At 32.7% G+C, this 24,140-nt stretch overlaps 2 protein-coding genes across 2 annotated transcripts; one reads left to right on the top strand and one right to left on the bottom strand.

The window, feature by feature from the left end:
* The first annotated feature begins 373 nt into the window (after positions 1 to 373).
* LOC132173309 (probable glycosyltransferase At5g03795) lies at positions 374 to 9,626 on the top strand. The gene is made up of 5 exons (XM_059584766.1): positions 374 to 485; positions 1,469 to 2,165; positions 2,259 to 2,389; positions 7,185 to 7,533; positions 8,840 to 9,626. Exons 2-5 carry the CDS (start codon positions 1,686 to 1,688, stop codon positions 9,524 to 9,526), a joined length of 1,647 nt encoding a protein of 548 aa, XP_059440749.1. The 5' UTR covers positions 374 to 485; positions 1,469 to 1,685; the 3' UTR covers positions 9,527 to 9,626.
* A 4,422-nt stretch (positions 9,627 to 14,048) lies between these two features.
* On the bottom strand, positions 14,049 to 15,183 carry LOC132175768 (transcription factor MYB1-like). The gene is made up of 3 exons (XM_059587815.1): positions 14,853 to 15,183; positions 14,568 to 14,697; positions 14,049 to 14,457 (listed from the first exon to the last, which is right to left on the bottom strand). Exons 1-3 carry the CDS (start codon positions 14,986 to 14,988, stop codon positions 14,145 to 14,147), a joined length of 579 nt encoding a protein of 192 aa, XP_059443798.1. The 5' UTR covers positions 14,989 to 15,183; the 3' UTR covers positions 14,049 to 14,144.
* Between the last annotated feature and the right edge of the window lie 8,957 nt (positions 15,184 to 24,140).

Genomic DNA, 24,140 nt, shown 5'->3' with positions numbered 1-24,140 from the left:
TAGGCTCCGTTTGCTTCGACGTAAAACGTTTTTCATATTTTTCGGTATTTGGTATGACCGAAAAATCGTGGTCAAATCGAAAACATTTTAAATTGGGTAGGAAAATGATTTTATTTTTCACTAAACAATAATTTAACTAAAATTATTTTCCACGCAAATTAATACTTTTCCAGGTTTAGTTATACCAACTACCAAAAAACTAAAAAATAAAACATAAAAGAGCATACAAAGTCAACGACTCTTGCAGACTTAAAAGAAAAAAAAGTACAAAAATCAGTTTTTCGTTAATTTTAGTAATCGCATACATGAAATGTCATAGAGCTATATATAGGATTACCGTGTCATCCTTCCCATCCTCTCTGTTTCCCTCCATTCAACCTTGCCACCCTCTCTCTGTCTCTCTATCTCTGTCTCTGTCTCTACCTTTTCCTACAATTCCTACAGTTATAAACTCCGTTGTATCTCTTCGTGTTCGTTGGATGAAGGTATGGTTACTACTATATTATGTTTCATATTTGATTCTGTCATTTATCTTCCTTCGTATTGACTCTTTCTTTGTCTCTTTGCTTTACCTTTTTCCCGTCACAATTTCAGCTTCTACAATACATTCTTTATTTTATTTTTTGGAACTGTGATAGAAACAAGAGGAAGAAAACAAAAAAAAAGAGAGAAAATTTTAGATGGGGGCCTTTTCTTTTTTGGTTAGAGAATAATAAAAACAATTCCATTTATGTGGTAATCAAAAATTTGTAGCCTAGTTTTTCATTGCCTGGATGGGCCAAATTGCTTGATTTGTGGTGAATTGTTGAAAATTTGGATTGAATATCCATTAAAGATATGGTTTTTGAGTATGCTAACAAATTAATTGATGAATAGCTAGCTCTGGAAATGATTACGGGTAATATTGTTCGAAATTCAATGGAAAATGAGGATCATATTTCTTGCAATGGCACCCTCACCCCATTAAGCCCTGGAAACTTGATTTTAGTTTGCTGGGTTTGCTAGGGTTATTTCATATGCAATTTGATAGTATTTTGGTTAAAATGTAATAGCTATTGAGTGCTGAAATTAAATATCATATTTGTATGGAAAATGTATAGGTTAAAATACTATTTGATTTTATTGAATGGCTTTCTTTGAATCTCTTTAATGCTTCCACTCAATCTGACAAAGAAATCAAGTAGTTCATAAGCATGGACACAAAATTGGTTATCTTTCTTTCAATTTTTTTCCTTCATATTTCATGAACTTGTACTTTAATACTCTACCTCTCTCTGTTTCCAGTTTTCAGTTTTTTCTTTCATTTATGTCTGTCAGGTATTCCTTTTATGTGCTACCAATCAGATTTTTTCCCTTTGATCATGACAGAAACTTGATGAGGAACTATTGAATTACTGTTGTAATTTTTCTTCTAACATTTTTTTGAAAAGATCTTCAATTTATTTATTTTTTTTGTTTTATGTCTCAGTCTCTTATTGAGAAGCTGGAATTATTAGATTGTGGATTTGACAACTATTGGTGAGATGGAATCGAGTTTAACCTTGTCAAGAACAAAAAGGCATGCCAATTTGATGCAGTCCTTAGAGGCAAATAATGTTTAGAATGATATGCTCATGTTATGATCACTGGGCTCCTTCTTTTTGCTTTTTTATTGATAATGGGCAAGGTTTATCTAGTACAATGAGATGAAAAGATCATTGTGGTGCATTGCCATTATCCTGATGAAGGAACTTATCCGCCGTTGTGTGGGGTACAAAGTTGATTGGAGAACACTGTTTTTGGTTGGGGCCATTTTGACAATAGCTGGTGTTGTGTTTCAGATGTTTAGCCTTCCTTATTCCCTGGAGATATGGTTTCTGTCACCACATGTTACAGTTTCATCATATGAATCTTTGAATAGTACTATTCCATTGAGTGAGACCCTCACTAAGGCAAGGGTCGAAGAGTTTCAGTTTGTTCTAGCTGCCCCTGTTGTTTCAGTGAATTCTTCTATTAAGTTGATCCAATCAATGCCAGTTGAGCCGAAGAGAGTGACTGCTCCCATGAGGAAAAATTCTAAATCTAAATCTATATCTAGAAGAAGGAAAAAGAATATCAAACTAGATGACAAGCCAAAGCTGCTACCTCCTCTCCCTCCTCGTAAAATAGTGCCTTCTCGCTTCCAGGTAGAAGTATTGAGAGTTCTAATTTTGTTTTCCTTTGTAGCATAACAAAGGAAGCTATTAACAATAAATTTACCTCTGTGGCTATATTTTCAGAGATACATTTGGTCCTTGTCACCAAATGAGGCGCTGATGTATGCTAAAAAAGAGATTGAGCATGCTCCAGTAGTTATTGATGATCCTGAGCTATTTTCCCCTTTGTTTCGGAACATTTCTGTTTTCAAAAGGTATATTTCATAGAACCTTTTCCATGGTTACCCCATCATGCTTCCTGGTGCCTATATGACTTTTATATTGTTTTTTACCACGCTATGCCTTGTGATTGGTCTAATTGTCATTGGGTTGATTGGATTAAATTTATTTTGTCACATATTATGTCACAACCCAAGATCCAAACTGATCCAAATTTCTATGTGTGATGCTTCACTATTTAAAATTTGATTATGTGAGCCGATTTTTGCATAAATTAAGTCTTAAAGAAAGTATAACACATGATCATACATAGTGGTGGCGGACCTTTGGGGCTTGGGCTCGTCTTGTTAGGGGCCCACTAATTTAAGGCCTGCCAACCCAAGGAAGAACCTGAGAGCACCTTGCTCCTACCACACTCACTCCCTTGCCCCTTGCAACCTCAACATCAATCCCCTTTATTCCTGGCATGAGGTTGGGGACCATGAGGCAGGTGAGGGGAGGTGTGGGTTGTTCGGTTATAGGGGATTCGCCAATAGGGAAAGGGCACGTGGTAGACGGTTATGAGACAAACTATTATAAAAAGATGGTTGCATGCGTTAGGTAGGATCATCTTCATCTTTTGCCTTTCTGATCTTTTTAGCCTTATTCCTTTCTCTAAAATCCCCGGCTGGCTTAAGCATGATGCCAAGATAGAAGGTATTCACTAAAAGAATTTCTTCAGGGTGGAAATCGAAGTTAACATCAACAACCCTCTCTCACCGGGTTTCATGCATAGTTGACAGGATAAACCACTAGTTTGAATTCAGATGAACTATGAGCGGCTTTTGGAATTTTGCTTCCAATGTGGAAGACTCGGTCACACTAGTAGTATCTGTCCATTCCTAGCTAAAAGGTATCTCCCGCCACCATGCCCGGCAAGCTCCTTTTGCTAATTTTTCCTCTCCCTCACAGGGACACACAATCAATACTCTGTCACGTGGTTAAATGTATCAACATATATCATAACTAAATTAATTTTGAATGATATTCACATTAGAAATTAAGCTTAATCAAAATGTTTACAGACCTTAAGGTTTCATAATTACGATATGATGCGTTACAAATCGTAATTTAGCTCCATATGTTAATTGCTTAGCCTTTAACATTTATCTCACTTTCTAGCTTCAATTATTAAGTATTGAAATTGTCTTAGCGAAAATGAATCCCTAGGTTTTCAATATTTTCAATTAGGCATCACCGAGTCATAAATTTTCTTCCATTACATAATTCATTGTGAAATTGCGAGAGAATAATGGAGCTTCATTCTTAATATGTTTGATGTGGAGTGGATTATGCCTAGTCGGGTGATTGATTTGTTGGATTGTTAGGGAGGACAGGTTGGGCGAGGTACAATTACGGAAGTATGGAGGTTTGCTCCATTGTGCGTAATGTTGTGTCTTTGGCGAGAGAGAAATGCCCCGAACTTTAAAGATGTAGAGATTTCAGTGACAGAGTTGCGGGAGTTTGTGATCAACACTTTATATATATACCTGGATATCTGCTCATTATAGTCTGCTTGTTTCTAGTTTTGCAGATTTTTGTAGTTTTTGTTCTTTTTTGTCAGATTAGGGGTTCTTTGTATAATTCATGTGTGGTAGGGTTGCACGCCCCTTTGCGCTTTATCAAATAATGAAATTTCTTATTAAAAAAAAAAGTAATGAGAATTAGTTTATCTACCTTAAGATATGATAGTTTGCAGTGAGTTTTGTCATTCTTCTCTTGTTAAATAAATTGTGTCCTTGAAAATTCATTTCCCTCCCTCAATTTTTTTCTTTGGTTTATCTTTCGGATTGTTCAATCTTTGGCCAATTAATGAATCCTGACCAGAGAACCTGAAATCCTAAGGAATAGTGTGTCAAATGCATATTTCAGAATGATATGGAAGAAGAGATTAGTGATGGGAAAATTTGGGCTCATAATGACTTTTACATTGAAAATTTTGAGATAAGAAATTCTCGTTCGAACGAAAATGGGTTCGTTCAAACGAGATAATAATAGAATGTCTCGTTCAATGCTCGGTCGTAGTCCATTCAAACGAGGAAGTCACATAATGTCTTGGTTGATAAGGGTTTTCTAGAGAAAGGAGGGTGTTTAAAGTCTAGGTGAAGTGTTAGGTTTTTCAAAGAAAAAGAATCCTAATTAATGAGCATGATGTGTTGCAAACGAGCATGTGATACAGTACAAACCTTAGCAAATGTTTGACCAAAACTTGTAAGTATATCCTCTGACCAACTGAAGTATTAAATGTATTCTTACATGCATAATAAGTAAATATTCTGACCATCTAGATTATTTTTATATGCATTTGTAAGTAAATATGTTCGTCTGCTAGAGAATTTAAATGTGTTTTTACATGCATCTGTAAGTAAATCTCTTTACTAGTAGTGATACTATTTGCATGCATTTACTTGTGTGCCATGATACTAATATTTTGTGGATATGAGCCTGCTCTTGATCATTTACAATTGAGAAAACGGTTTACAAAAGAAATTTATGAAAAGTATACACAATACAAGTATATTTTTAAAGGTTATTTTCAAGAAAAGTTTTATGAATATAGAAAAGTATAAATTTTACTGTACAAAAGTTTACCCAAGGCAAGCCCAGTTTGTTCAGGGATTATACGTTTGAAACCCGGTGTTGAGCGGGGGTAGTACACTCAACATGCCTTAATTGAATGGGGTTAATTTGTTTCCCAAGTCGAGTAGGGTGGTGAACTTGACAAACCTAATGTGTATGTGGTTAATTTATTTTGGTTGAATGGAGGAGGACATTCAACAATCCTATCTGTTTGGGGTCAATCATTCAGAGCCTTAGTTGAGCGGGGTGGTTTTCTTGACCCTATTGGTTGAATGGGGGAGAACATTCAACACTCCCAAGTCGAACATGGTAGTGAGTTCGACACAGGCTAAGGGAAGACTAAGTCACTAACAATATTTATGTTTCATGTTCAGGAAATGTTGAAATCGAAAGTCTCTCCCATTTTTAGACACTCAATAAATAAGGATTTTCTTGCATTAACAAAAAGAGAGAAAATTTTAAAGGGCTCACATACACATAGCATAATTATTTGCATTTACTTACTGAACATGGACTCACAAGTTCCACCTGTAAATTGTTAAAATTTACAGCTGTAGAGGACATAAGCCCAGGAGAGCCCCACTGTTTGGACTACTTTCCTTAGAAGTTGAAGAAGACATAGTATTTTGAAACCCAGACAAAGCTTGACAGAGGTTTGATCAGGTTTGGGTTATAATAGTATCTTTTTTATATGTTTAGGTTTAGGAAGTATGAAACATTTTATTAGTAGAATGCAAGTATAAACAGAGTTGTGTGGTTATGTGTAAATGTTAATGAGGTTTTCAGTTAGTGCTTTGGTATTGTTCTTACAGTTATTATAATTATATTGTTATTCTTAAAGTTAAGTCACAGTAGCAACGCCTCATGGAAAGAAAAAAAAAAGGTGAAAAGTTGGGGTGGTAAACTAATGGAGTCATAGTTGGTCGGAATACTCAGTGATGGGTGGAGAGTGGAGGCTAAGAGATCTTTGTCTTCGTCCTACAAAGTTGAATATCTAGATTCTTCTGAAAAAAGTGGATCTTAGACGAAGACGAGGTGACTGGTATGCTTCCTCGCTTGACAAAGCATTCCCTCCACACGGATCGGGTAATACTCCAGCTTTGCTGGCTAGCTGGCCCCAAAGAATTGTTTGCATTCAAGGGAATTCGAACCTTAGACTTGATAAGAATGCCACCAAGACCAAAGCCCTTACCATTTACCACTTGAGCCAACTCCTTGGGGTTAAATTTAAGAGGTTAATTGTTGAAATTGATAATGCAGGGACCAAATTGATACCCGCCTTAAAGTTCAAGGTTGATATTTGTAAGAACCCCGTGACTTGTTGATCATGAAAGGAAATGAGAGAAATTGGTACTTTTAATCAAAGTGTTGGAACTCTGTAGGTGCATCCTTTCCCTCCCCACTTCAAAAGAAAAACAGCAAAGATTGAGAAAAGTCTCAATGATTTAACTAGGCTTGGTAAAATAAGTAATTCTAAAACAGCAAAAGTTCCATGTCTATGTTTCCTTCTTTCTTTTATACAAATTCAGTCCCATGCAATTATCCTGTGTGAGGAGCTCTCACCAATATAAATCATTCTCATATAAGGAGGTGAACGCTCTTGCCCAAATAAAATCATTCTCATATAAGAAGGTGAAGGCAGTAGAGGGGATTGCTTGAAAGATTGATCTATATTGATGCTATGTTAGGTAGGCACTTCAATTCATCAACATGACTTCAATAAAAAAAATATATTAAAAAAAAAAAAAAGAAAAAAAAAAAGAAAAGAAAAGAAAAAAGCCATGCGTCTTGAAAGATGCAAAAGTGTTTGGTGGGTGTGTACCAATTTCAGCATAATGGTTGACAGTTTGTCATGGGATAACAAGGTAGTTGTTGGTAGGTAACAGTGAATAGATGAATAGTCAGAAGAAATAGTTGTTTGTACTTTGAAATCGGATAGTTTTAAGAGTACAATGCAGTGTTTCTTGAGAAATCAAAATCATTTGCATGTCATACATATGAGTAATAAGGTTGATTTTTGCAGCTATGATTAGTATTAGCCAGTAAGTTGTCATTAGTTGTTCCCATATCTGAGACAAGCTGATATAAACATTAGAAACTACATTAATGGCAGAGTTGTTTTGGGATTGTTGACCTTTATGCCATTTCCTTCACTTTTATTCTTTAGTTGATAGGAGTAGTATAAAAGCCGTTGATTTTCCTCATTTGCAGGAGCTACAAATTGATGGAAATGACACTTAAAGTGTTCATTTACCCTGATGGAGCGAGGCCTATATTTCACGAACCTCATCTCAGTGGAATTTATGCTTCTGAAGGATGGTTCATGAAGTTGATAGAGGCAAACAGGCAATTTGTGACGAGAGACCCTGAAAAGGCTCACTTATTTTATTTGCCTTATAGTGCACGCCAGCTGCAAATGACACTCTATGTGCCTGAGTCACATAATATGAGACCGCTGTCAATCTTCCTGAGGGACTATGTGAACATGATTGCTGCCAAGTATCCCTTCTGGAACCGCACACATGGATCAGATCATTTCCTCGCCGCTTGCCACGACTGGGTACAGTAGCCTCTTTTGTTTTGGTCATAGAAATGTTATATGTGTGTGTGTCTAATTTTGCTTACTTTGACAATTCCTCAAACATAAGCAATTTTGTTTTCATTTATATCTATATTAGAGATGTTAAGCCTTCATGAACAAAAATCAAAATGTTGCTCTCAGTGCAATTATAGTTTAGAAGTTTCTTTGGGATAAACAGGTGCAACTTATATGTTTGAAGAGTAATTTTAAAAGTCATTCTTATGTCACCTCAAGAATGAGGTGACTTTTAAAATCACCGGTTGATCAAAATTCAATAATAATCAATCACAAGTCCAATGATGATTTTAAAAGTCACAAAATTCTTGGAGTGACATAAGAGAGACTTCTAGCATTACTCATATTTGTAAGGGGAGAAAAAATGATGGGATGGATCTAACTCTACACCACATGCACAACCAACAGAGTTAGGTCCCAGCCATTAAAGTTCAATACAGAATGATGGGACCTTTATAGATATACATAGATAAGGTCCTGTAATTAATGAAGAGGATGTATAATGGTGCATATCATCTTTGACATCGAATTATGCATTACCTATTATGCCATTGGACTATTTTCTGTAAGGAGTGCTTCAACACTTAAGGGCTTCTCTACTTCTCTTTGTATTTTTTGCTATAAAAATTTGTGTTAGCAGCTGTCGTCTTAAAAGTTCCTCTCTCTCTCTCCCTCTCACACACACACACATTATTTAGTATGTGTTCTTAAAGCCTATTTGGGATTACGTTATAAAATAGAGTTTTTGTCTATAGAAAAAGTCTGAAATAGCTTTTTAGAAAAAGCCTAATTTCTAAGCTTTCCCAAAAGCACAGTTTTAGGCTTTTTTTTTATCGCAAAAAAGTCGAAAAATGCTTTTTAAGTTTTTTTTTTTTTTTTTAGTATTATCAAACATACCTATTTTTGCTTAGCACAGCTTTTCATATACTAAAAGCACTTTTTAAGCTTATTAATACAATCCCAAATAGGCTCTTAGAACACCATTTGCGCCTCGCATAAAATGAAACCCTTTGCAAAATCATTTCATACCAATTTCTAGTTCTGGTTGGAGATGCAGCTATCTCACTTAAAAAGTTAGCAATGGCTGGGACTCCAAAATTTCAAGTTACCTAACATTGAGATAGAGAAAGAGATCCTCCAAAATTTCCTAACTTTTATTCTGTTTACTTCTGGAATTTGAGCATCAGTGTATTATCAATATTAATGTGTCAAGTCTCTGTCGCCATATTTACTCACCTAACTTTTCATATGTTCTATTTCAACCTTGTAGGGCCCTTACACAGTGACTGAACATGAGGAGCTAAGCAGAAACACCATAAAAGCTCTATGCAATGCAGACCAATCAGAAGGAGTTTTTGTGGCTGGAAAGGATGTTTCCCTCCCAGAAACTACCATAAGGACCCCTAGAAGACCTCTTAGAAATGTTGGCGGGAATAGAGTCTCACAGCGCCCTATTCTTGCCTTCTTTGCAGGAAACATGCATGGGAGAGTCCGTCCCACACTGCTCAAGTATTGGAGAGATAAGGATGAAGACATGAGAATCTATGGGCCTCTGCCAGATAGAGTCTCCAGAAAGATGTCTTATGTTCAACACATGAAAAGTAGTAAATACTGTTTGTGCCCAATGGGGTATGAAGTGAACAGCCCTAGGATTGTTGAGGCTATATATTATGAGTGTGTTCCTGTAATTATTGCAGATAATTTTGTGCTTCCTTTCAGTGAAGTGCTGGACTGGAGTGCTTTCTCTGTTGTTGTGGCTGAGCAGGATATTCCCAAGCTGAAGGAGATTTTGTTGGCTATTCCTCTCAGAAGATATCTCAACATGCAAACTAATGTCAAGATGGTGCAGAAGCATTTTCTTTGGAACCCTAGACCAATTAGATATGATTTGTTTCATATGATTCTTCATTCAATATGGTTTAACAGGCTGAACCAGATTCAAATCACAAATTCCTAGCCATTTTAATAAGTTCTCCCACAAATGCATTGAATTTGTAAAGGCTGGTTTGAATGTACAGTAATACAAGTGTTTTTTTTTTTATTCTTGAAGTGACCTGATAAGGATCTTATTCCTAGCAATTTCCTGTTTGAATTACTAGTAATTTGGACAAGTAATATGAGAGGTTTTATATGAGACTTATTTATCCAAATAAATGTTGGGTTGTCTAGCCATTTATCTAGGCATGACAGGTAATTGATGTGGTGTGAAACCTACGTGTCCAAATTGGACTACCTCGACTACCTATTTGACCAGGTGGGTGTCATAAATTTTCGGGATAGATGCAAAATTAGCCCCTATAGTTTGCCTAAATTACAAATCATTCCATGTCGTATAAAAAATAATTTATATGTCCATGTAGTTGGCATAAATTACAAATCACTCCTTGTAGTATAAAAAATAATTTATATGTTTTCAGGATAGGTCAAAATAACAGTTTACTCCATAAAATCAATTTCCGTTAAATAACTTAACAGAATCTGTTACTTTGTTACAACATACCCTATAAAAACACGAGACATATTATTAATTTCTTACTTTAAAAAATGACAACTAGGGTTTTTCATATCATTTTAAAACACCAGCTAAGATTATACATCAGCTCTCACTCCAAGTCATACAGTAAATTAACGTAATCTTCTCTTCTATCCCCAAAATTTTACTCCATGCGTAATCCTCTCTCATTTTCATCTTCCTCGCCACGATTTGGGAACATTTTGTGAGAATTTGACAGTCACATCTTCTAACCAATGAAAACAACATTCAAGTTAATAAATTGTGACAAAGTTTTTCCTTCAAATTAAGTTGGAGAAAATTATATTACTCTTTTTTATTAAATTGACATTTGTTTTTAGAGGAAAAAAAAAAAAATTGATTTCAAGAACTAAAACATTATCGGTTTAAATTATTAAAGATTTCAACGGAAAATAATTATTGTGTGTCCGAATCCATGGAAGGAACATTTGAAAGATGTCCTGTCTCCTGTGGAAGGACTGATTGTTAGCTCCAGTCCCACTTGCCACAAATAATGTACTATAAAATGTGCACCACATTATTGTGTGAATTGAAAATTAGTTCAAAAAGTCGTCTTGTGCTGGTTTAATTAGGATGCCGCCATCAGTCTACCTACATTCAAACCTCAATTATTGCAATTTCCTGTCCTGAAATGAAAATGTACCCTCCGTACGTTTGTTTATTATAAAGTAACCATCAATGTCATTCCCCGATTATTACAACTATCAACTGATATTCAACCCAATCTAAGTTCCGTAACTATTTCAAAATATTCATATATCCGCGTGAGTCATCAGTACTCACGTTACTCACGTTACTCACGTTACGTGAACAGTATATATGAATATTAAAAAAAAAACAATTGAAACATTAAATTTGTACATACTATTCGTCCGGCATGAGTAAACAGTATACTTAAATATCATTACATTCTTATTTAAAACAAATATTTTGTTTTTTAATTAGCTACTTTTAGACAAGCACTATAGCTTACGTATTCTTTTTTAAATAATTTATCTCTCTTCTCTCTCAGTGGTTTAAGAAAACAATATATATTAGAATTTATATTGAAAAAGTAGTAGGGAAAGCAAAAAGTTATACTGTTTAATTATTTAAAATGCATAACATTACTTAGGGGATTGCGTTTAAAAAATAGATATTTTTTAAGTTAAAAAACTTTTTTTGGCCAAAAATGTATTTTGGTTATTTTTATATTTTTTGGATTTTTAAAAGTGCTTTTAACCTTTTTTACTAAACGGGTATTTTTTTTTTTCAAACGAATTTTTTTGAGTGTAACGCATTTTTAAATTTTTTAAACGCACATTTAAACAGACCTTAAGTGACATTCAATATAAAGAGGTTGCTTTCTGCTTAAAAAAAGTTTTAATGTGGTATAAAGGTAAACGTAGTTAAATGTCTTACGTTTGTTATTCATTTGTTAATATATATTGGTTAAAAAGCAAAAATCAAATAGTAAAATGCAATTATTGAATTTACAATTATCTCTTATCACTTTTGATGTGGCCATCTGTCTACAGATGGGGATTGATTGTACTACGTACGAACTTTTAATTTATTGCCTGTCCTTTCAATTTACTGGTCCTAGTTCGAGTGTAGCCCAACATGTCTTGTAATAATATGCTCCATATATATTATATTTATATTAGATTTATGGCATGTTTAAAAGGTTTAAAAGTATTTTTTAAGGTTTAAAAAGTTTAAAAATAGTTAAAACGTATTTTTGGTAAAAACTTAAAAACTAAGCTTTTGACAAAAAATATTTTTTGATTTAAAAGTTCTATTTCTCAAACGCAATCTCAAATAAGTTTTTAGTAGCAGAGACTTTTGTTTCGATTAAGGTTAAAGTGTTGGTGCCTTCCTCTCTTTGTGTTTTTGTTTCCGATTACGATAGTCTAAAATGCAGTTTCCTAGCTAGGGTTTAAATAGGTTCGTCTATATTTGTTTCTCTTTTGCTTTTGAAATTGCTTTATGTAGTCCCATCGAAGAACTGAGACACTTATTTTGTACAGTGTTTTTCGTTGTGAGGGCGGATGTTAGGGAGCCTACCTATTATTCGGTGTTTTAGTCCATTCTACCACTTCCTTATTCAATTAGAAAAATATTTATATAAACGTGCTCCATAAATTTAAGTTGAAAAATATGGATTTGTTCTAAAAGGTACAAATATTTAATTATGAGAAGTAAAAATTTCAAAATAAATTCTTAAAATTTGAAAAAAATTCACTCATTATATTTGTAATTACTTCTCTAAATTTAAAAAACTCTTAATTTAATGTATTCAAGTTTAAAAAGTTCGTAACGTCATCTCTATCATTAGAGTTTAAATTTAAATTAGACTGTAATGGATAAAATGACCTTTATACCCCTAAAAATTTAAAATATTAACTCAATTTAAAAAATAAAAAATAAAAAATAAAAAAACGCATTGTGACCCACTGTGAAGATAAATCACTTATAATACGCTACATTAAAATCGGCGTTAAGGTGACATATTTTTTTTATTCACGTTAAGTTTAACTTATAAGTGATTTCATGATCCTTATTTACTTAGAAGATAAATCACTTATAATACGCCACGTTAAAATTGGCAGGATATATATATATATATATATATATATTGTTTTTTCGTGTACAAAATATAATCATTGAGGGACACTGGTAGACTTTAGTCTCAAGTCTTCTTTCCTGAATATCACACCCTCCATGGGATTAGATTATTGAGCCCACAGAGATATTGTCTGCCTTATTAATGGAGAATCTCCCCATGAATTGCCTGAAGAGCTAGTTAGATCACAGACTCACAGACTCCACTGTTTTCTGCACGATTAATTTCTTCTCATTATATATAGTGATCTCCCCATGTTGCTCTTTTTAAAAAAATAAATAAAATTAAAAAAAAAAACTAAATTTTTTTCTAAGAGCATTTTCAACAATGATATGCATTTTTGCTAATTAAAAATCATAGTTTTCTACTTTACATACTACTTTTTCGAATATAAACTATAGCAGATTTTTTATTACGTTCTTTATTTAAAAAAAAAAAATTATCAGTATTTTTTTTTGGGAAAATTCACAAGGTCCCTTAAACTTTCACGGGTTTTGAAAAGACCATTCAAAATTTAAAAATCCTCAATTTCACCCTTCGAATTTTTAATTTGATGCAATTTACCCATCTCCGTTAGGATTCGGCGTTAAACCGACGTTAAAATGGATAAAATAACTTTTATACCCCTGAAACTTTTAGTACCCTTGTGAAGTTACTTTTTTATTTTTTTAAATCACCAAGATAGTAAGAAAATGACTATTCACTATAGCAAAGAAAGAGAGACAAATGATTGAAAAAAAAGAAAAGAAAAGAAAGTACTGCTTGTATAAAAGAAGTTAATCAAAAAGCAAAATATGTGTTTTGATAATTAACGTCAAGACAAACTGCTTGACCTAATCATTTCAGGTCCCTTTTAACTAAATATACACAATATATATAGAGGTTTTATATAAGCTGCTGAGATGCTCCAATGGAGAAACAAACAGTCCCTTAGAGAAAAAGAAGAAACAAAGTCTTAAAGGTAAGAGGATTAGGTTTAATCCAACGTACAGCTGTTAATTTATGTTTTTTTTTTATGCAAAGACGGAAGACTTTTTCATTGACTAAATAAATCCCCCACCTGCTCAGCTGGTTTACAAAAAGCTCATCTTTTACGTTGACTCCATTATCACCTTGAAAACCAAGCTCTCTTGAAATACGTAAAGGAACAACGCCATCTTTTGGTAAATATTTCGCCCCAAACCCAGGAAACTTCCAAGAGATTTTTGCATAAATTAATATAATATCCTTGTCTTTCTTAATTGTTTTCTGCATATTATTACTATAATATTGTTGTCTTTCTTCATTGTTTTCTGCATATAATTACTATATTCATGGCCGTTAACTCGCGCGTACCAGAAATACAACAATGAGCAGAAAAATTTATTCATCGTTTACTGAAGAATCACGCTCTTGTTATTGTAGTCGGTTTTCAAAAGGAGAAAACAAATGTTATTTTTATATTACACAATGCTCACCTTTTTTAGTGAGCCAAGAATCCTCGTCAAGTTCAAGAAATTTGTTCACCCAATCTAGACCGTATGATCCTTCAACGGTGAAGTCAAAGAACTCATTTACATCAAAATTTCCCTCAGAAGTCCCACTTACTTTAGCACCCTCCATATCCGTCTTCTGAGGCGTAATCTCGTGTGCAGACGAAGGTTCTCGTGTTTTCTCATTTTGATTTATTTTCTTGCTCAAATGAGAATTCCAATAATTCTTTATCTCGTTGTCGGTTCGTCCTGGAAGTCTCCCAGCAATTAAAGACCACCTACACAGACATGTCCTCAACCATAAGACATTAATTCCTTGATTTGGTAGTCATGAATAACAGAATTGCAATAATTAAACACTGTAGAATTGAGATGACGTGGCAGTTACCTGTTCCCCAATAGCTTATGAAGCCTAAGTATCAAGTCCTCTTCTGCATCTGATATGTTGCCTCTTTTGATATTGGGTCTCAGATAATTCAACCATCTCAATCTGCAACTCTTCCCACATCGATTTAAACCTGCCAAAAAAAAAAAAAAAAAAAAAACACAGCACATCAAAATTAAAGCAAGAAAAAAAAATATAGCAGCTTTTCTCTTCTTTCTTTCTCTAGATTACTTCTTTTTCTTTTCTTTTTTGTTTAATATGAAGCTAGAGATATGTGGTAATATTAACCTGCTTTGAGTGCAATTGTCTTCCACCTCTTTGCACCATGGATTTCAATGTACTGAGACAATTTTTGATCTTCCTCTGCTGTCCATGCTCCTTTGTTCATTACTTTCTTTGCCGGTCCATCGTTTTTTGGAGCCATTTAAATGAGAGAGAGAGAGAGAGAGAGAGAGAGAGATGGAGAATGGTTGCTTGCTTGCTTGCTTGGTGATGAAGAGAGCCAAGAGAGGGAGAGAGAAGTGAAGGATTTAAAAACATGGAGGTTTGGGAACTGTTGAAGAAGGAATTGAAGGCTCAGTAAGTCCATCCAGCTACCCTTCCCAGGGAGGGGAAAGAAAACTAGAGGACCTCAACTACCGGTTATAGATTCCTCAGAATGGGAAGTGGAATATGTACCCATTAAAATAGTTACTATAATGATCAATCTGCAAATAAAATAAAGAGTAAAGGTTACCCAAACTTTCCCTTTCCAACCTCCCATTTTAAAAATCTTTTCATTAATTAAGCTGCCATTACCAATGGGGACAAAGATCCACATCAGTTAAATTTCCGAATTCCCTCTTTACAAATAAAATTTGGATAGTCTCGCCACGGATTGAGATCCTTAATTTTTTTAAAAAAAAATTTAAAATTCTTAAATTCATAAATCTTAACCGTTCATTTCATCTAAAAGTCTAAAATAAGCTATATATAGAAACATGACTTATTAAATTCCTTGAGGATAGCTTTCTCATTATATGCTAAAACAAGACTTATTTTAGACGGTTAAATGAGATGAATGACTAAAATTTATGAATTTGAGAATCTCAAATTTAAAAAAAATTATAGGAGATCTCAATCCGTCTTTGAGTATATAGCCTAAATTGATACAGAAGTTTGCAGTAAATTTTTGTATGGTCTCATATGGCCTAAATTGCTAGCAGTTTGGACCAACAGAGTTCATATATGTCTAAATAAATTTTGAACTGTCCGACCACCTATCTGAGCATAAATGTCTCATATGGCCTAAATTGCTAGCAGTTTGGACCGAGAGGGTCTATATATGTCTAAATAAATTTTGAACTGTTAGTCTACTTACCAAAATATGTAGGTTTCATATAAGCTCTTTTATATAAACAGCTAGAATTGCCAACAATTTAGGCAGAAAATTATTGTGTATCCCAATAATATTATGAAAGGATTTCATACTATCTTTTCACGCGCGTGGATGTGGAAGGTCAATTTCCCATCATAAACCTTTACCTCACCTTATGAAAAGAACCCTAAAAATTCAATTGTATCAATATGGATCCTATGACTTTAAAGTGGCTGCAATCCAATAGACAAATATAATTAATATAATAATTGGTAAGTGTCAAAGTGCAGCTCACTTGAACTTCTTATGAATATGCATGAGGGGATATTAGTGTAATTAAAATTTCAAGATCTAATTAATCTTAAACTTAATAATTTACACAAGTCTAATATATATCTATATATTTGATCCAGCAGGCAGCAGACAAAAGAGCAGGAACAACATCCCAACAAATCATGCAAGTTAAATTGTAATCTAGTGCAGAAAGAAGCACGCACTAACCCATATCTCTACAAACAAAGCATCATTAAAAGCTTTTTCCATATAAAATATAAAGCTATATGGGCCATCTTCGATTGAAAAGTTTAAATTAAAGATTTATTTGATATCATTTTTGTGGGAAAAAAAAAAAAGAGAGAGAGAGAGAGAAAACTTACCAATGGACCGAAAGGAGAGTGGTTTAATGGTTTCATTAAAAAAGAAAACCTAATTGAAGGTTTGAGAGCTTGTTTGGAATTATGTTCGAGAAATATAGTTTTTAAGTCAAAAAAACATTTTTTGAAAAAAGTTTCATTTTTAAGCTATTGTCAAAAGTGCGTTTTGACTATTTTTAGAGTAAAAAAAAAAAAAAAAACTTTCGAAATTTTTTATCAACAAACCAGCTTTTATTTGACACGATTTTTTAAATACTAAAAGTACGTAATCTCAAACAGGCTCTTTGATCATGTGAGCAAAAATTCATGTAAGTAGGCCACGAAAAAAACCCAACAGCATGTCTCAAAATTAAAATTAAATAAAATTGATGTCGATTCTTGTAATTAGTAGTTTTAAGAACATTTTTAAATACTATATATATATATATATATAGTATATAAAGTAGTCCCTATTAAATTGATCCTAATCATTTCAATTTTATTTAATTAATCATACATAAATAATTTCGTTCACATTTCGTCAACTTAAGTTACTTAGCATATGACCAAAACTAAATTAATAAACAGGAAAAAAACAAGAGGGGTTGGATTTGCTTTTGGCTTTTCTATTAAAAAACTACTAGATTTATGAACTATACAATGAAAATAGTTTTCTTTCATCTTTAATAACTAATCACATGTTACCTGATACAGGCTTTGACAAGTGACAACGTGATGCCTTATTACTTAAATTAATTCATTTAATAGTTATAAATCATATATATATAAAAGATATATATAAAGATACCCTAAAAATTCTAGAATATTTTGATCCCATATTAATTATCACATGCATGGTAACACATGACTTAGAAAAATGAATCAGAATCTTCAACAGATTTTATGATTACTTTGGCAACCATTGTTTACATATCAAATAGTCGGTCGACGGACAAGTTCATATGAAAAACGGTCCTCTTTGTATTCTTGACCATGTAGCCAATCAATAAATGCGCTCTTTCTCACTAATGAATAGATTACTAGACCGACTTAAAAAGAAAAATCACATCTTATTTTAAAAACTTCTAAAAAATTTACTCCAAGAAATGAAAGTAAATTAAAAACTCTCGGTCAATTTCATGAATTTATTTATTTATTTATTTTTTTCTTCTGGGCATAACTATTACATACAAATAATAACTTTTGAATATGAGGTCAAGAAGTTTCTAGAACCAACGTTGGACTCTTCATTCTTTCCCCTCTAGGGGTTTTGAAAGGTTGGTGGAGGATGCCATTATTTACATATTCTCTTCTTTTTCATATACATGTATGATTGGTATCCCCAAAATTTTAAATTTGTAATTGAAACCACATGTAACATGCATACATGATATGCATGTACATATACATATACATATATGATTTATTTGCACAATTGTTATATGCATTTCTTGTGTGTGCCTTTAATACCTTAGAAATCCATGAAGTGATAATCTTTGAGAAATTCTCAGCCATTGTTTTTTTGTATTGCTTCATAGAGATTAGAAAATAACTCTTAAAACGCACCCCTCGAAAAAAATAGAATATGTTTTTTGGGATGTTGACGGGTTGTCCGATAAATTAATTCTACCAACAAAAACAAAAAGATATTGAGAGCTGTTGCTATACGGTTGGGGCAGAAAACATGGGTTTTCTGCCCACCATTCACCACATGACACATCAGCATTTTAAGAAAAATGCAAAAACTTAAAATGGGAACAAAACACCAAAACAAAGAACAAAGGAGGACCATCAGCCCCATCCGGCCACCCCTAGGCCATCTGGGATGGCCGGCGAGCCACTCCCATGGCTTGGGGGTGGCCGTCGCGCCACCCCTAGGCCAAGGGGTGGCTCGCGAGCCACCCTGGTGGTGACTGGGGTGGCCGCGTGCCACCCCATGGGCCGGGGGTGGCTCGCCGGTCACCCCCAGAATGTTCTGGGGTGGCCCGCGCCACCCCACGTGGCCGATGAAGAGATAGAGGGAGAGAGGCGGCGGCGGCTCTGGCGGAGGCAGGGTTGGTTGGGGCTATGAGGGGATAAAAATCAAGTGCATGTGTTTTCATTTTATTTTCTTGCTCCTAGCTGATTTGGCATTCAGTTATTGGAGGACAAAAAACCCTCCTTGTTTACCACGACTGAAGTGAAGTTATTCCTAAAGATATTTCCACCGCAATCCAAAAAACGTGGAACATCAAATCAAAGGGGTATTTCTACTTCGGGTTGTGAGAGTATGCCAATGCCACTTTGTATTTTTGTTGTTCGTTAAATTAAAAAATGTTTTGCAAAATACTAACTAATTAATTAATTTATTTTTTTTGGTGTTGTTGTGCAAAATACTAATTTAATCGTGGCCTGCAAATAATATTAAAGTCATAATATTTAAAGACTATTTCTCAATCTCGAGAAATATTTATATTTAATTATTTATTTATGACTAACCATGCAAATGTGAGTCACATGTAGCCTATCCTATTTTATTTGCTGTCGCAAAGGGTAGAGTGGTTGCATCAAATCTCACGTGGACCCCCGACAATATAAAATAAATAATTTCACTGCACGTGGAAACAAGCTAACAGCTCCCCCCCACACCCCACTTCGCTCTGGGAAATGCTTTTTTGCATTCTCCCCACCATCTCCCCACTATCTCTTCTCTCTTTACTTTTTTGTTTTATTTTATTCTATTTTTGAAAAAATCAAAATCCAAGTGAAGAGGTGAAGAGGTGGTGAGTAGATGGTGGAGAGAATGCATTGTAGCATTCCTCCTTCGCTTTTGCCTTTTGGCCGCAAAGCTCTCTCCCTTATCGAATGGGATTTCCGATTTCAATATTTGGAGAGAGCTATTGATTGGTCGGTAGAATAAAGAACCAAGAGAAATGATAGGTTTTTCTAAGATTTTTATTTTTATTTTTTCTTAAAAAATATATATATATGGTTTTAAATTGATGTGTGACAATTTTATATGTGATTTATTTTTGTAGTAAATAAAGGCATAGAGCATGTTTGAGACTGCGTATCAAAATAGAGCTTTTAATTTTTTTTTAAAAAAAAAGTTTTGTTTTTTTTAAAAAACTTTATTTTTAAGTTTTTTTTTTAAAAAAAAAATGTGCGTTTTGACAATTTTTAAAGTAAAAAAAAAATAAAAAAATTAAAGAAATACTTTTAAAGTTTTTTTTTTTTTTTTAACCAAACAAATCAACTTTTTATTTGGCATAACTTTTTCGTACTAAAAGTACTTTTTAAGTTTCCTAACACAATTTCAAACATGTTCATAATGCAATGGTAACACGTTAATTTGGAACCAATTTTTAGGAAGGTCTTGAAAAACCTCTAACGTTCCTTGAGAATTAAATGCTTTTCATTGATGATCCATCCACCTATTATAGGGTGATTGTTAGAGTCTTAAGGTGCTTATGATTAGAGCACTAGAAGTAGATTCTCCACCTATTATAGGGTGATTGTTAGAGTCTTAAGGTGCTTATGATTAGAGCACTAGAGGTAGACTCTCTTAGATTTTTCTTGAATACTTGGAATCAAACTACTTTTTATTTTTATTTTTTATTTTTTTTATTTTTTATACCATTAAATATTGTTCGAAAAAATGATAAAGGAAAGATAAAGTATTTTTATATTAAAATAATGTTAAGGGAAGCACTTTCGCTTCCCTTGGTGCTCCCTAAACCTAGGCAACACCGAGAGAGTCTTTTTAGATGATTTTTTAGGAATTTTTCCTGCATTTAATGAATATGATTAAATTTAGAGAAGCTGATGGTGGTGCAAAGAAGTTCATCTTTATGTCTATCTTTCAAGTAGATTTGAGTAGCATTTTAGTTGGGTTTGTTGACTGTAGCAAGAGTCTTTTTTAGTTTTAATTATGGTTAAAAGCTTTAAATTTGTTTTACATTAGGATTAATATGGTTGTAAGTCTATTTAAAGATTGTTTGAGTGCCAATAAAAATATAGAAGAAGTTTATTCTTGAACATATGTTTGAAGGAGGTTCGGATTCCTTTTAAAAACCTACCCAAACTATCATATTTCGAACTCAGTTTTTAGGTTCGCAACTATGATATTTTCATTAGTAATAATATGTATTTGGGGAAACTTCAGTTTAACCCCCTGAACTTTCAGTCGATTTTACAAATCCCTAAAGACATATTATTACTAATGAAAATATCATTGTTGCGAAAAAAATATATATATATTTATAATCTTCTTTATGAATTTTAGATTGTAATTTATTTAAGATATGTTTTCGAAGTATTAATTGTAACTATATAATTATTTTTCGCATGCATTCTGCTATTTTATTCACTCTAATATGTATTATATGGTAGTTTGCTTAGTTAATTATAAATTAAATAATTTGAAAAGTTTGTCAATAAATCTCAAGGTTAATTATTCTTATTAATTAAATTTCAACCTATAGGGTTAAGTTTTGTTAACATATTTCTAGAGTTGTTGGTTTAGGTATGGAGAAGACAAAATAAGTGTTGAAACAGGAAATCAACCAGAACATGTGAGATCATCTCCGAAATCCCAAGTGTTTTAAGGATCGATCCTAGGTTATTATTTAGCAGATTACTTATGTTGTTGCTATTAGGTTATTATTAGGGTCTTTCATTCTCTGTGTTAGGTGGATTTGTGCATCTATGCTTTTCCATTTTCTTGGTGGGACATGAATTTGGACAAATTGGTCGACAAATTGGTCGACAAATCAACAGATATGACATTTGTTGATTGGGTGGTTTTGCCAGGGTCGTTGAACAACAAAGAATTTTTTTTGGGAAAACCCATTTCATTTATCAAGAATTAATAACTATTCTCCTAGGAATAGCCTATTCGATTATAGGGTTCTATTAATTCCACGTACCAAACGTTCCCTAAAATATTAGGGCACTAGCTATATTTTCAAATCACGGGATTTGAAAAGCCTCACAAATTTCAAAACCTCTCAATTTGGACTCTTAAACTTTCAATTACAGTCAATTTAAACCCCTCCGTCAGATTTATCCGTTAACTTCCTTGATTTACCCCTAAAAAGACCAAAATATCCATAATTTTTTTTTACATTATTTTTTATTTTATTTTTTAATTTGGAATTAATGGTAAATTTAGAATTTATAAAAAAAATCAGGAGTATAAAATGTCATTGTCTCGCTTTTAAGGGAAAATTACAGTTTATCCCCCCAAAGTTAACAGCGTTTTTTAATTCGAACACCAAAGTTTCAATTTTTGCAATCCACCCCCCAAAAGTTCAAAATTTTTGCAATTTGACCAATTGTATCCAAAACTTCCCATATTGCCCCTAATTTTATTTTATTTTTTTAATAAAAAATTTTAAAAAAAATTCGGGGTGGCTCTTTGGCCATCTGGCCATTTTTGTAGCCCCAAATTTATTTATTTTTTTTATAAAAAAATAAAAATTATGGGCAATATGAAAATTTTGGGATAATATTTGTCGAATTGAAAAAAAAAATTGAAACTTTGTGGGGGTAGATTGCAAAAATTGAAACTTTGGTGTTCGAATTGAAAAACGCTGTCAACTTTGGAGGGGTAAACTATAATTTTCCTCGCTTTTAACGTTTAAAATCTGACGAAGAAGTTCAAATTGATTGCAATTGAAAGTTTAGGAAACCAAACTGAGAGGTTTTGAAGTTTGAGAGGCTTCTCAAATCGTTTAATAATTTATGGGTCTAAAACTAAGTTACCTCTATTTTTAACAGTCATTTATTGACATTCTATTAACCTAGGAACTCAAATATTGATTTTTTATAAAAACAAATATGTTAAATAACACTTATCATTTAAGAAAATTTCTTTCAAATCGATTTGGAGGAAATTTGTATCATATTTTATGAATGACCAACTACCCTAACAGAATGTTAGGGGTGGTGCGGCCACCCCTAATAGCACTTAAGGTGGTTGCGGCCATCACCCATGCTCATATTAAAAATTTATTTATTTATTTATATATAAATCTTAAATATTTTAAGAATTTTGATTCAATTCATGTAATCACCAATCAAACGAATATGAATGATATTTCTTTTTCAACTTTTTATATTTCCAATATACCAATTCCTATTCATAAAGAACAAATCATTTCGTGTACTAAATGCCCCTTTACTTCATTTTTTTTTTTTAAAAAAAAAATTATAAATACAATTAATTATAATATAATATCATTCAAGTCAATAGGATTAATACGTAGTTTTTCATGGACATTATAAAGATGGAATCACTTAAATCTCTTGTATTTATTTATTTATTTCTCTTTGTTTTCTTCAAATTTAAACTGTCCGCTCTAAAGAAGATGAAAACGTGAAAGTTAAGTAGGTGGACTTGTTAAAAAGAAAAGGGAGGTTGGGGGGTGGGGGGGTGTGAAGTTCGTTGAGTTTGGATTGGCGGGAACAATCCGCCGTTATTTTGACAAGAAACTAGAAAGCTGTGGTGTTGTGTTCTCGGGGCATTTTCGGTAATATGTGGATGCTTTGACTAAAACTAGGAAGCCACAAAAAGGGTAAGAAAAAAAATGTTATGGGTATTATATTTAATTTATTTATTTATTAAGAGACGTGTATTAAAAAATGATGTAAAACTTATTTATTAGTACTTGTAATATTTGTTTTGATTAACTGTTTTGGTCATCTTGAATGAATAAGCTTTACGTCATTTTGGTATACATTTCTTAATAAAAGATTTATAAAAAAAGTTGATATATTTTCTTCAAATTACCATTCAATTTACGATGTTTTTTCGAACTTTCAATAGAGACAATGTCTCCTTCCAACTACTAAAATATTGTCATTATTTCCTCCCAAAAGTTGCAAAATGACAAAAATGACACTAAATTTTTATCGAAAAGATAAAAATACCCTTATAAATTCGAAAACAAAAAAAACAAAAAAAAGTAATTTTTTCTTATTATTTTATAAATTTCCACTCCATTTCAAATTTTTAGTTTTAGGTTTTTTTTTTTTTTTTTAGAATTTTATTAAGGGTATTTTCATTATTAAGAGGGACATTGAAAATTTTTAGTAATTTAGAATGATATTGTTGTAATTGAAAATTCGTAAAAAATATTATCAATTAAATAATAATTTGAAAAAAAGGGTATTTTTATAAATTTTCCAAAATTTCTACTCCTAGCAGTTTAGATTTTTAAGGTAGTTGAGTATTTATTATTAAGAAAAAGAAAAAGAAAAAGAAAAAGAAAAAAAAAAAAAAGATAAGCGCTTAGTGGGGGCAACCCAGTCAATTACTGATCTGCCATTAACTTAAGCTTATGTTTCCCAAACTCCCTGTATTCAGAATGGTCGTACACTGTAAATAATGGCAGGAAAAAGTAGTGGCCACCATTGGACGTAATCGAAGGATGCCAACGTTGGTGGTGAATGTTGGTTGGAGATTTTTTCTGTTCTTTTTTTGAAGCACAGATATAGCAATAGAGCTTTTTGCAAAAATATCATTAACTACAAAATTAATGTACCCCAAATGACCAAAATTCCTTTAATAAAAAATGTTTAAAATATTTACTCTGTTTTTTTTTT

Source organism: Corylus avellana, chromosome ca3 (assembly GCF_901000735.1).
Source record: "Corylus avellana chromosome ca3, CavTom2PMs-1.0".
Taxonomy (NCBI): domain Eukaryota; kingdom Viridiplantae; phylum Streptophyta; class Magnoliopsida; order Fagales; family Betulaceae; genus Corylus; species Corylus avellana.
This window is presented reverse-complemented; position numbering and strand designations above follow the sequence as displayed.

Coding starts and splice junctions, on each gene's coding strand:
- LOC132173309 (XM_059584766.1), top strand. CDS start 1,686: ATGAAAAGATCATTGTGGTGCATTGCCATTATCCTGATGAAGGAACTT. Junction 2,166..2,258: donor TAGTGCCTTCTCGCTTCCAG/GTAGAAGTATTG, acceptor CTATATTTTCAG/AGATACATTTGGTCCTTGTC. Junction 2,390..7,184: donor AACATTTCTGTTTTCAAAAG/GTATATTTCATA, acceptor CCTCATTTGCAG/GAGCTACAAATTGATGGAAA.
- LOC132175768 (XM_059587815.1), bottom strand. CDS start 14,988: ATGGCTCCAAAAAACGATGGACCGGCAAAGAAAGTAATGAACAAAGGA. Junction 14,698..14,852: donor GACAATTGCACTCAAAGCAG/GTTAATATTACC, acceptor TTTTTTTGGCAG/GTTTAAATCGATGTGGGAAG. Junction 14,458..14,567: donor CATAAGCTATTGGGGAACAG/GTAACTGCCACG, acceptor ATGTCTGTGTAG/GTGGTCTTTAATTGCTGGGA.